At 38.6% G+C, this 14,064-nt stretch overlaps 1 protein-coding gene across 5 annotated transcripts in view; it reads left to right on the top strand.

Moving 5' to 3' along the window:
* Window positions 1–14,064, top strand: part of LIMA1 (LIM domain and actin binding 1) — a 79,518-nt gene that overhangs the window by 50,880 nt on the left and 14,574 nt on the right. For 4 of the 5 annotated variants that reach the window (XM_014862870.3, XM_014862868.3, XM_070494026.1 and 1 more), the window contains exons 5-7: window positions 8,666–8,750; window positions 9,492–9,640; window positions 12,452–12,559. In XM_014862870.3, the coding sequence (XP_014718356.1) occupies window positions 8,666–8,750; window positions 9,492–9,640; window positions 12,452–12,559 (342 nt within the window). Of the gene's footprint in view, window positions 1–8,665; window positions 8,751–9,491; window positions 9,641–12,005; window positions 12,026–12,451; window positions 12,560–14,064 lie in introns of all 5 variants that reach the window. The other variant, XM_070494028.1, reaches the window with a different exon arrangement.

Genomic DNA, 14,064 nt, shown 5'->3' with positions numbered 1-14,064 from the left:
TAACCAGAGTTCAGTTATCATCATATTGACATTTGAATCTATAATCTTTAAAAGCCAAGATGTGGTTATTCAAAAACTAAGTAACTGTTTCACGCCCAGGAGTGACCAAGCAATGTAGGGAGCATATGACAGGCTCCTTAAGTCTCAGTTCTTTCTGTTTGGTTCCTAACATATTTGTTTCACACAAATTCTTGAACAGTAGAATAAAGACCAAATATTTGGATGGTATATTTGTTCCTTCATAACTTATTTAAATTATTGTCTTTTCTTTGGGTGAAGATTGACCCAGTTAGATGTAATGCAAGAAAATAAGGCTGGAATATGGATATCCCTTGATTCTTTTGCACAGGTGCTGACTACTGCTTCTTCCATGCAGTGTTTCCATCGTCTAGGAGAGGAGTTAGGTAATGAAAAGAGGAGGGGCTGGCCTGGTGGTGTAGTGGTTAAGTTCGTACATTCCACATTCCAACCCGGTGGCCCGGGTTTCACCAGTTCGAATCCCAGGTTCAGACCTATGCACGGCTTGTCAAGCCATGCTGTGGCAGGTGTCCTGCATAAAATAGAGGAAGATGGGCAAGGATGTTAGCTCAGGGCCAGTCTTCCTCAGCAAAAAGAGGAGGATTGGCAGCAGGTGTTAGCTCAGGGCTAATCTTCCTCAAAGAAAAGAAAGAAAAGAGGAAAGAGAAGAGAGAATACCTCCTCACCAAAAATCCCTCTTTCCTAAAACACACTCACTGTCTCACTCTTTGGGGACTAACAAAGGATAAGAGATAGTAATGAGAAGGTAATGATAACTTTGTCCATAAGTGAATAGAATTAAAACTGTTTAGAAAAGACGTTTTTTTCTTTCTCCCTTTTTTTCCCCATTATTCCATGGTATGTTTTAATGCCTCCAGTTATTCATATTTTAATTGTGTTAACTTGCTTTATATTACAAAGATAAAACAGTAGATTCAGCTAAAATAGAAGAATCTAAAGTAAAAGTGGAAGTTTCCTTTGTCCCATCCCACTTTTCACTTGTTAGCTATGTCTCTCCTAAACCCTTGAAATTCCCTTAGAATTTCTGTTCCTCTTATCACTGGGATCATTATACGAATGGCTAGCATCAAAATGCCAACAAAAGCTGCACTTGTTAGTATGAGAGTAATACCATCCTTCTTCAACCCGTTCAACATTTTTGTGGTTTTCTTCTTGTAAGTTCCTGGAAGTGACACTTGGTCTTTGTTGAGCTTTGCGTAACAGTGGTACCTAACAGTGTATATGTGTTGGTGTAGTGGAGTGAGTCCTTGAGAAGATAAGGCAACCAAGCTAAAGTCTGATCTGTGTTCATCAGAAATTTTAGCCATGGCCAACCCATCCATAATCTGCATCAAAGAAACAATTTATATTTGCCTTCTCAAAGAACGGGTAGGTGTCCATAGGGAATCCCTACATTCTTATAAAATTATCCATGAGATTTTATTTTCTCCTCTTTGATTAATAACTACATGTGTTCCTTTATCTTCTTAATGTTATCTTCATAAGAGTTTTCTTATGCTTTCTTAATATCTTTAATAAAATTATTTGGAATTATATTCCTAGAAGAAGACAGTTCTGAGGATGTTCATAATTGGTATTAATTGCATATTTTTCAGTCATAATTTTATTTATTTTATTTTATTTTTTTAAGGTTTTATTTTTTTCCTTTTTCTCCCCAAAGCCCCCTGGTATATAGTTGTATATTCTTCGTTGTGGGTCCTTCTAGTTGTGGCATGTGGGATGCTGCCTCAGCGTGGTTTGATGAGCAGTGCCATGTCCGCGCCCAGGATTCGAACCAACAAAACACTGGGCCGCCTGCAGCGGAGCGCGCAAACTTAACCACTCGGCCACGGAGCCAGCCCCAAGTCATAATTTTAACATGGACTTAGGAAGTAAAGGGATTTGAATAACTGTCAACGTCACTGTGGAGTCTGATATAGTCATCCTAATGTAGAAGGGTATATCTTTAATTTGCTTATCAGTGAATCATAAATCTTGAGTTGACCCAACATTAAGCCTCCAGTAGATACATTGGTAATGCTTTAAATATGGATAACTAGTTTTATTAAATAAACACAAGAATTATCTTTTTCTGTCAATGCGGTCTTTCTCATATATCCTATTAAAACTAATTTTTTGCTGCTTATTATATTCACCTATAGTTTATAGCTTCTTCTGTAATTTCAAAATGTAAATAAGACTGCTCTCAGACTTATTTTGACTGATTTCTTTCTATAGAGGATCATTTCTTGTAAAGACCTCATACCAGTATAAATTGTTTTATTTACCCTTGGTTAGTAACTCTTTGGTCTTTTGTGGTCAGATAATAATGGATCCAGGTGTAAAGATGCCACTCGAGGAATTCTGATTTTTCTCACTGTTAGAGGTTGTCCTTGATGTGCCAGCTGGAGACCTGTCATCCCTTTTCTGCTTACTTTCATGCCAACTACTTACTGGTTTCTAGCCCGTTTCATTACAATAAAACATGTTGGAAAGTAATGTCAGGGTTCTAGGAACATTCTCTAATCAATGTTGTCTACATTAAAGTTTGGAGGGGCCAGAAAGTCTTCATTTACCCCCCAAATATCACCACCTTTGTCTTCATGCTATTGGACTCACTCCTGGATTAGACAACATGGGTGTGTATCCAGCTGAATATATTAGTCGATTCCTCTAGCTGTCTAACTCATCGATGACTTACAGTGAGCGAGAAATCTCTATCAAGATCGTTGACATAAATCCTGGAACTATAAAGGACTGTAAGAGATACTTAATCCAGCTTACTGCCCTCAGGCAGTTAGGATATTAAAATCCCTGTTGTACAGATGGAAACAGCTGAGATCAGAGAAGTTAATTTATATGCCCAATGTCATGTGGCTAATTAATATCAGAACAAGGACTGAAATTGTGTAGTACCCCTTCCACCATATAACGCTATCTTCATGGATATTATAATAGTTGTTTATTGGATAAAAACAACTGGCCATGGCCTTACATATCTTTGAAATCTAAGGAAACCACGAAAAATTTAGAACATATCAACAGCTGTATTCTTAAAGACTTTAGCTCTCTATCTTCCCTCTTCCCACATTTTATAGTCTTGTAACTGTATATAAAACATCAGGGCAATGAAGAGAAGAAATGAATTGGAATGCAAGAAATTTGTACTAAAACTCTTCACTTAGAAACGTAAGGATTTGGGAGGTTTGTTTTTCTTACGTGAATTAAATAGTCATCTGAAAAATCTCACACACACAGAGTAAACCAGAAGAAAAAGCCAAGTAAACTGGGGAAAAAAGAGCAATCTCCACCAGTTGTGCACAGTGATATCCTTACCATTGAATAATTAGTTTTTACATGGTTTTGCTCACTGTGTGCTGTTTTGTTTGCTTTATCTTTTGTTTGGTCTTTTTTATACAGACCTACCTGTGTATCTTCCTAGTTTATGTAGTTACCCTTTTGTGGCAATATGGCATTTCATTATATGGTTTCATCATTCCCCAGTAATTGGATTATTTCTAGCCTAATAAAAAAAACTCTTGAGTGTCTTGGCAGAAACATTTTGTTTTTAGTTGTTTTTGGAGGGCTATGTCACTGAAGTGATGGTATCATGGTCAAAAGATATAATTCATTAAACATTTTTCTTACATATTTTCAGTTTGTTCTCAAAGATTATACTATTTTAACACACCAGTAGCACAACTAAAGACGTATTTAATTCCCGAGAACCTCATCAGCATTTGGTTTGATCATTTTTATCTGTTTATATTAATTTAATAAATACGAAGTATCACCTCTCCTTCCTTTTTTTCCTAGTTGTAAGAGTAAAATATAGTTTTTGTAGAACACTTAGAAATACAGAAAATGTAGAGAAATCCCACCAGCTGGAAATAAATCCTCCTTCTGTGTGTATTGTTTTACTTAAATGAGTTCTATTTTTTCTAAGAGGGTCTCTGGAGAAGGAAATGTTTCTCTCTTAATTCTTTAAGAAATTAAGGCCAGGTTTTGTCTACACCCTATGATCCCCATGCATAGTTCAGCAAAGTCCCATTTTTCCCTAAAAGTCATCCTCCCGCCACCTTTGACTTTGGAGAGATGAGAGAGTCTGAAGGAAGGTTAAAGTTGAAACGTTGGAGGAAGTGGCTAAGAGAGATGGGAGGCTTTCAGTAAATTACAGTGTTGAGAATCAACTTTTAAAGAGAATTTTTCTTGAAAATATGAGTCCAGGCGGCAGGAAATCCTGCTTTTTCCTTGTCATTTGAGACCTAACTTACTCTATTTCTTTAAAAAATTTGCCAGAGAAAAGAAATTCTATGGACTACTGACTAAAAGCCCCAAAGTCTTATTTTCTTATTAGTACACGTTTATAGATTCACAGAGAATATTTAAGAGACGTTCACACTAATGAGAGTTACTGCTGTCAGCTGACAGGAAGGAGGACTTGTGGGGGTGGAGTGAGGCCAAGCCTTAGGAAATTCCAGAAAGTCTTGAAGTGTCTTGTCTTTTCTCTCTTCTCTTAACAGATTTTGATGATTAAGGCTCCCTTAGGCATTTGAGTAAAAAGGGCTGAAATGTGATAAAAATGTATTATAGGAGAGTATTTCCGTACCAGAATCCTGGTTTTTTTCTTTCTCTGCTGCTCTGCTTCCTTGAGAAATGGTGGAGGAAACCCCTCCTTCTTCCTGTACCTCAGAATACCACTTGGAAAATGAGGATCATAACGTTTTTTGGAAATGCGTTTGAGAGCTTGTTATTCTTAATGTTTGAGTGGTTTGGAGGTGAAAAGGTATTGAAAGAAATGCTTAGTGCTTCGCCTGGGATCTCGTTAAAAACCGTCTCATCTCAGAGCTGTGTTCCTCCTCAGAACCAGTGTCAGTGTCATTTTAATTTCCAAAAACCTTTCTCTCTCTTTTTCTCTAAGACCAAATAGCTTTGCACATTCACTTCTTTAGCACTTGAAAGAAGATAATTCATAATATTGATACCCTCATGGACCAGAAGGTTTTTGTTTTGTTTTGTTTAAAAAGGGGCTGTTACTTTATTTTACCCAAAGGTTTAAATAAAAAGCAAAGATGAGAAATTTTATGCATTTAAAATTAAAGAACTCCTCTGCCCTGGCAGGGCATACGTTCTGGTTCTAAATGATCTTGCTGCTAGTAACACCAGTGCAGGGACCTCACAGGTGAGGACAAGTACAGACAGAAAACTGAACTCTGCAGATTGTGGCATGCAGAGCCCCTTCCCTTCTGGTTAAAAAAAAAAAAAAAAAAAGTGTATTTCTAGGGTTTCCACCTTCTTGAGCCCTAAAAATTCTAATTCTTATAGTGATCATCTTACAGTGCAGCAGCTTTTGGAACAAATCTTTGGAGTTTCCTTTACTTTAATAATCAGCAAGTAAGAAATGTTTTGAAAACCAAAAAATGTCGATGAAAAGTACCCTGCCAAACTTACGTTTTCGCTTTGGCTAGTGATCTTTATTTCCAGGTGGGGGTTGCTCCCGGAGCAAGAATATGTTGCCGCATGCAAGTCATGGGCATGTGGCTGATGTTGGTGCAGCTGACCTGAGTGTGATGTGGCAAGGTTAGAGCTGCTACAGCTTATTTTGGTTTTTATTAAAAACAGATCCAGTTAATAATGTAAATAGCAAAGCTGACTGGAGATAAATTATATTAAATATATTGAATTTGCAAGAAAATATATTCTTATTTGTATGGTACAAGCAAACCAGTCCTTGGCTCTGATTTCTGAAGTAGTATGTTTTCTATCTCCAAGACGGGGGTGGGGGGGGAAGGAGGGGAGACTTGAAAAAGTGATAGTTCACTATCTTAAATTTTACTGTTGAGTTGCTTAGTCCTTTAAACTTAAAGGTTTATAATTATTTACGAATGTTGAATTCAAAAGGGTGCTAAATCTTTTACCCTTATCTCCTGTCATACTGGCTTTCAGATATCTTTCCTACTTAGGTTATATGGAAATAGAGATTTGAATGATAGGATCTGGTTGAAGGCTCTCATTACAAGCTGAATAAAAGTGACAAACTCTGTACTCTGCCTGGGAACATTCTGCGACACTAAGTAGCTTTCTCTTAAGTTACTTTTCCAGACTTAAAAATTGTAATTTGTAACTTTAAAGATCTACTCTAGATATGAGAGATATAAATGTAGTAATTTAAAGAAATTACAAAATACTTTATTCAAAAAATCTGTATGGTCTACTTTTCTTTTCTTCTTCTTTTTTCTTTTTTTGAGGAAGATTGGCCCTGAGCTAACATCTGCCACCAATCCTCTTTTTGCTGAGGAAGACTGACCCTGAGCTGACATCTGTGCCCATCTTCCTCTATTTTGTATGTGGGATGCCTACCACAGAGTGGCTTAATGAGCTGTGCGTAGGCTCACGCCTGGGATCTGAATTGGCAAACTGGGGACTGCTGAAGTGAAGCATGCAAACTTAACCATTATGCCACCAGGCTGGCCTGTGGTCCACTTTTCTATTAAAAAATAAACTTAAAACATGGTCTCTGCCTTCAATAAGATTCTAGTCCAGTAGAGGGACCCACAGCAATTTGATAAGCATTGTAATGGCAGTGTGACTAGGTACTTTAGGAACAGAGGAAGGACTGCTTAGATTTATGTAGGAGAGGTAGTGCGGACTTTGCACAGGGAATATTTCTTAGCTTACACTGTCTTTTTTTTTTTTTTTGTAAAGATTTTATTTTTTTACTTTTTCTCCCCAAAGCCCCCTGGTACATAGTTGTACATTCTTCGTTGTGGGTCCTTCCAGTTGTGACATGTGGGACGCCGCCCCAGCGTGGCTTGATGAGCAGCGCCATGTCCGTTCCCAGGACTCGAACCAACGAAACACTGGGCTGCCTGCAGCAGAGCACGCGAACCTAACCACTCGGCCATGGGGTCAGCCCCTACACTAAGTCTTGAAGAAACAGGGATTTGCTACACAACAGAAGGATAAAAAGGGGTAATCCCGAGTGGAGGGGAACTCATTTACGAGATCATAGACCTCACAGTTTGCTTTTTCCCAGAGTAAGGGAGGAGAGGAGGAAGAGAATACCCAGAGAGCGTAGGGAGGGACCAGATCTAGAACTGCTCTTCTGTGACATACTAAGCACTTTAGATTTCATTCAAGGAGTGATTAGGAATCCTTGAAGAATTTTGAACGAGAAAGTAACATAGATTTATATCTTGGGATAATTACTTTTTTTTTGGCCATTTGTTCTTACTTTAATGTCCCAAAGATCCTGTTTGTTCATGATTATATACATTAATAAAATGTATATATATATATATTTTTTTGAGGAAGATTAGCCCTGAGCTAACTGCACCAATCTTCCTCTTTTTGCTGAGGAAGACTGGCCCTGAGCTAACATCCATGCCCATCTTCCTCTACTTTATATGTGGGACGCCTACCACAGCATGGCTTGATGAGCGGTGCCATGTCTGCACCTAGGATCTGAACTGGCGAACCCCGGGCTGCCAAAGTGGAACGTGTGAACTTAACCGCTGCGCCACCAGGCTGGCCTCATAAAATATATATTTTTAAATTAAAAAATAGATGGTAGTGGGGGCTGGCCCCGTGGCCGAGTGGTTAAGTTCGTGTGCTCCGCTGCAGGTGGCCCAGTGTTTCATTGGTTCGAATCCTGGGTGCGGACATGGCACTGCTCATCAAACCACGCTGAGGCAGCATCCCACATGCCACAACTAGAAGGACCCACAACGAAGAATATACAACTATGTACTGGGGGGCTTTGGGGAGAAAAAGGAAAAAAAAATAAAATCTTAAAAAAAAATAGATGGTAGTGCACAAATTTAAATTTATCAGAATTCTTGTGTTTGTAGGCCACAAAGCAGTAGCAATAATAAAGATAGCCAGTATGTCTGTGGTGAAGTTTCTCTTTTTATGCATTCCAACCATTAGTAATAAAAACAAATTTCAATCAACCATATTAGAAAAAAGACTATATCATATTTCTATTCTCTCTGTAGAAAATGATACTACAAAATTGTCATATTTAGAAAGGATCAAAGAATATGCTTCTAAAAATGAAACAAAGGTATTATCTGGGTGCATTTGACACAATGAATAACAATAGTGCTATTTTGGGGGATAATTACTTTGTGTTACTTGGGGTGATGGCAGCATCATAGAGACTTGATTGGAAGGCGTAGAAGAACCAATGAGAAAGGTAATTCAATAGTCCAGGAAAAAGATGATGAAGACATGTATCAAGGTAGCCACAGCAGGGATAAAGTGGGACTGAGAAGGGAAATAGCAGATATTGCCATCAGAGCTTGGCAATTTGGGAACATGTCATTGTCACTGGGGACATGAGGATTCCTCTCCAATGACTGTTTAAGTTACAAGGTTTTCTGGTTAAGTTGGTTAGGCAGTGATCATTAGCAGAGAGCATTACCTATATAGAGTTACGTATTTTTCCCTGGGCACCTGTGAATATGTAGTGCTTGATATTTATAATACTAAAAACACATTCTGTGCAATATAAAAACTAACATAAAGTCTCATCACTTCTGGATTTTGTTTATAAAGGAGATTTTCAGGCCTCCTTTTTGAACATTGCATCCAGATTTCCCATCTTCTATCCAAAGCTTATTTCTGGGTTTTGTTTTCCAAACAGGTTCTTGGGGCCAAAAGCCGAAGTGCGGTTGGAAGGAGGATCTCTGAAAACAGCTATTCTCTGGACGATTTGGAAGTAGGTCCAGGTAAGCAGAGAGTTCCACGTGTGTGAAGTTCTCTAGGAAATACTCATTAGTAGCAGTACCTTTTGGCCTCAAAGCCAATGCTTCTAAAGGAAGAGTGGCACAAATTAAAAGGAAGTCTGTTAGATACAAGCCATTCCCAAGTGTCGTTGCTCTCTGCAAATAGCTTCTCTGTGTTTTCAATCCGTCCTTGTCAATGGTAACCTGGGTAACCAAGGGATACCTCTGCGGGACTACAAGGGATGTACCACCAACAGTTTTGCCTCCACAGTCATCTGGGGCTGGAGGGCTCCCATGGATGGGCGGTATCCCCAGTCACGATTTTAGTTATCCTGTATTACCAGTGGTAACATAACACCTTGAAAGCAGAATTATTGTGTTTTGCAGGGGGCATATACAAGCACTTCACAGAAAATAAAATGAACCAACAGGAAAATCATCAGCCTCCTAGTAATCAAAGAAAGGCAAACTAAAGTGGCATTGAGATCTAATTTTTTCACATCTTAAATAAGCCAGAAATTTTAAATATACAATACTCAGTTATGGCAAGGGTTCTCATTTTAATGTTGGGAAAGTTAATGAATATTACCTTATAAATAACAGTTATATTCCTGATTTCCTTCTTTGTAGTTTTAATAGAAGAAATTGATTACATTTGATTACAGTAGCCCAAAATTTAGAATCTTGAACCCGTTCCAGTCACATCTTACCTTCTAATAAAGCACGTTGTTTGCATGCTTCCAGGTCAGTTGTCATCTTCTGCATTCAACTCAGAGAAAAGCGAGAGTAGGCGAAATCTGGAGTTCCCACGTCTGTCAGACACCTCTATAAAGGATCGAATGGCCAAGTACCAGGCAGCTGTGTCCAAACAAAGCAGTTCCACCAACTATACAGTATGTGTCCTGCATCATTCATTCATTCACTCATCCAGCCAGTGGTCACTGACTGTGGAACCAGAAATGTCTCCCGGACCCTGGCCTGTGAGCTCTGGCTCCTTTCCTGGTCCCCAGCCATTCTCCTTTCATAGAAGTCCTACCCTAGCTTCATTCGTAATCCTTACCATGTCCTAATCCTGACTTTGCTTTCCTCATTCCCACCCGTCTCGTTTTTTTGTGATGTTCCCATGCAGTAATGTCATTGAGAGTTTTCCTGTCTCTTCTACCTATTATTTTTGTTTTTGAGGGAAGAAAGGCAGAATACTGGAAAGAAATATCAGATATATTCAACATTAATGTGGGGTGGGGTTTTCTTTGCAATTTTTTATGGATATATAATTCACATGACATCAAATCACCATTGTAAAGTATGCAATTCAGTGATTTTTAGTATATTCACAAGGTTGTGCAACCATCACTACTGTCTAATTTCAGAACATTTCCCTCACACAAAAAGAAACCCCATACGTGTGCAGTCACTCCCAAGTCCCCACTTTCTGTTTTGATGGATTTGTCGATTCTGGACATTTCATATAAATGAAATCATATACTATATGGTCTACTTAATCTTTACGTCTTATGATGTAATGATTTTCTAAAGAAATAGAATAGTGGATAAGAAAAGGAGGGAGAAATGACAGGAAGATGATGTCATGCTCACTAAGCACAAAGATTTGGTATTCTCAATAGAATGGAGGATCATTCCATTTTATACTTTCCTGGGTTTAACTGGCAGGTTGACACTACAGAACTGCTTTGAATTGAATTTACAATTGAATTGAAGTTACATCTTAAAAGCCATTTATTTGTATGTACACATGCATATGTACACATACATATATATGTATCTTTCAAACATTTGTTCATTCTAAGATTTCAAATCACACATTAATCTCTTGATGTCCTATTTTTTAACAAAGTTGGAAGAATAGTAATGAATTTTATTTGTTCCCAGGCATACTGGGACTGGTGCCTAATAGAAGTCATAATGTGTATTCCAGGAGTTGATCCTGCTTTCCCCCACATTATTAAGTGTGCATTCTCTGGTTATTGGCGGCCTAAGTCTCTGGGCAATGAATAATTTCATCTTGATTTTTAAAATTTTTTTCTTTCTTCTTTTTTTTTTTTGTGAGGAAGATTGGGTCTGAGCTAACATCTATGCCAATCTTCCTCTACTTTATATGGGATGCCTCTACAGCGAGGCTTGATAAGTGGTGATAGGTCCATGCCTGGGATTCGAACCTGCGAACCCCAGGCTGCTGAAGCAGAGTGCTCAAACGTAACCACTGCGCCACTGGGCCGGCTCCTCATCTTGTTTTTTCACTATACTTTTAAGAAGAGATGATGTGTGTAAATCAATAGCGAAGTGCACAAGCTCATTATTTACTGTGATTGTGAAAAATAAGCAAATTTAGGCTTTTCTTAGAAGGCAGATTAGAAGATACAGCAAATAGGTAATCTGTGGAGCTCAATTCTTTCTTGTTACAGGATTTTGCTGCTTCTCGGTGCCCTCTTGCTGTAACCATTCTGACCAGGTGACTCTCCTAAGTGGAAAAACCTGTTCAGTGACCCTTTTTTAAACTCCTAATGGAGTTTCTGCATTGCAGTTCTGCTCTGTAAATTTTCAGAGTTGAAAAGTCTTTAGGAATTCTTGTAAAAAGTACGTTTTTATCTCATCCCAAAAGAATTTCTCAGGCCCCTTACAAGAGAGCGGTTGTAATAAGGCACACACTTTCTGGCAGTGATTCTAGAGGCTGGGCTTTGAGTTGGGGTCAGAAATGAGTTGTTGGGCTGTACTGTTGTCTTCTGCAGTGCTGGCTGCCAGCTCCTCCTCATAGACGCACCTCTGGAGCTGTGTGCCTTAATCTGGAACTCCACACCTGAATAATAAATCTGTCACACTCATACTCTCTTCGTTGGCCCTGTGGCCGTAAATTACTAGTTTCCACCCCATGCCTAAAGAATCACAGAGAACAGAAAGGCATTAGTTTACTAGCAGACTAAAGGTAGGAAATGGCCATATTCATCTACCTCTGTATTGACTTTGGATCTAGTAGATAAAGTTAATTTTAACATTTGACCCCAAGTGTTCTTTGCAAGGAAAAAATGTGATTATGCTTCCTCCTTATGACAGTATTAATGCCTGCTTTTTTGTGTTGAGGCTCTGTTATGAGAAGTAGAATAGGTATGTCTTTAGTGCAATGTATGAATTTTATGCGAAAACCATGTTTTTGAATGTCTCACCAAAAATAGTTGTTTTATGATATCATTAAATATAATTTCAGTTTTTATATGTATACATCATCCCTGTCTCTCTTTCCAGGCCGGGCATTTATATATATGGTCAGTATATTTTCTTAATTATTGGCACTTGGCATCTCCTTTCCCCTGCTCCAGAATGGTCTTTTCTGATAAAACTCACAAGCTTTGCATTCCCACAAGCTCTGCTGCTAGAAGAGTGAATCACAAGAACATTGTATGCTGGGGGTTGTTGCTGTGTGTGTCTGTGTTGATATGTCTGTATTCTAATGAGCATCCAGTTTTAGACTAGTGTACAATTATTTAACTCAGAGGTATGTGTCCACAAAGCTGCTTTTGTCATTTCACTAGTTAATGGGTTTTGCTTGTAAGAATTAGGGGGTTGATTTGACCTGAGGCCTCTTAAAAGAATTTTCTTTTTTAACATACCAAGTTTATTTAATAGATGTGCTATGAAGAGAATAGAAGAGTGATTTTTTTTTTAATTCACAGACTATTTTTATTTTGTAGAATGAGTTGAGAGCCAATGGTGGTGAAATCAAAACTCATAAATTGGAGCAAAAGGAGAATGTGCCCCCAGGTCCTGAGGTCTGCATCTCCCATCAGGATGGAGAAAAGGTGGGTTGAAAAATCTGCTGTCCAGTTGCCAAGGAAGCATGTGTTCTAAATTAGATGCTTAAAATTAGAAACAACTCTTAACTCTAGGCTGTAGAGTGTCTGGGAATTTGCTAACAGTTGCCAGGACAGATTGTCATTTTGCAGGTCACATAATTTCGGTTGGGGAGCTTTGCAGCTTACAACTGACCAAATCATGAACCTTCACTGGAAAATTCCTTTGCTCAGCGTATGCTCAGAGGGCATAGAGCTAAAGTGATTTTTAAAAATCTGTTTTAATTAGACATGTTATCTTCAAAGTATTTGTGTATTCTTCATTTAACACATTTTATGCAAGAAAATTTCATTCTTTCACTCAAAAGTATTTTGAAAGCTAAGCACTATGCTAAGCACAGGAAATGCTAAACTTAAAAACGAAATACAAACAAACCATTCCATGTGGTCTTTGTCTGCAAGGGAGCTAACAGTGGAGGGAGAGGAGGAATAGGTCTGCTATCATGAAACAGTATGACAAGTGCTGTGAGAGGGCTGTGCAGGGCTCTGGAAGCTCAGACTAAGCACACTTAACCTGACTTCCTCAAGAAGGTGATGTCTGAGCCAAGTCTTGAAGAATGTGTGGAAATAGGCCAAGTGAATAAGGGGAAGATTGAATAAAGAAAAAGAAGGGCATTTCAGGCAGACACAACAGAGATTTAGAAATCAGAGCTCCAAACCAGGATGGCTTGGCTGGAGCATGAGGTACATATAGGCAATAGTGAGAGACAGGTGGAGGGAGAGGGCTAGGGTGGGTCTGAAAAGCTTTGTATGCTACCCTTAAGAGATTGGATGTAGTACTGAAAAGGTGGAAGGCCACGGGAAGATTTTAAGCAAGTCAAATTTGTGTTTTATGTGCTTATCATTAGATGAATGGCTTGGTTGAAGTAAGTAACAATATTTATGTCAGGTGAATTCATCATTTCTCTGCCAATCCATTACCCGATCTCTTTGGTCTTTCCATCAATATGATAATCAAATAGGTTAGATAAGGAGAAAGAACTTTCAAATCTATTACAGTGATTAATCTTAGGAGAAAAACCATTGTTTCTGTTCCACATATTGACACCCTTGAGGCCATTCTTCCAAAGGTGAGAAGATAATCAAAGTGGGTTAAGGGGCCGGCCCGTGGCCGAGTGGTTAAGTTTGAGCACTCTGCTTCGGAGGCCCAGGGTTTCGCCAGTTTGAATCCTGGGCGCAGACATGGCACCACTCATCAGGCCATGCTGAGGCGGCATCCCACATGCCACAACCAGAAGGACCCACAACTAAAAATACACAACTATGTACCGGGGGTCTTTGGAAGAAAAAGGAAAAATATAATCTTTTTTTAAAAAAATAGAGTGGGTTAAGAGCAATAGTTCTCAAACTTATTTGATTATAACAGACTTTAAAAAGTATGGTGTACTGACAGAACACCAATAGGAATTCTTGAGATACACTTAGACCAAATTAGGCACCCAGAAAAATGGTCT

Source organism: Equus asinus, chromosome 22, assembly GCF_041296235.1.
Source record: "Equus asinus isolate D_3611 breed Donkey chromosome 22, EquAss-T2T_v2, whole genome shotgun sequence".
Lineage (NCBI taxonomy): Eukaryota > Metazoa > Chordata > Mammalia > Perissodactyla > Equidae > Equus > Equus asinus.
Note: the sequence above shows the minus strand (reverse complement) of the source record. Positions and strands in the feature narration are given on the sequence as shown.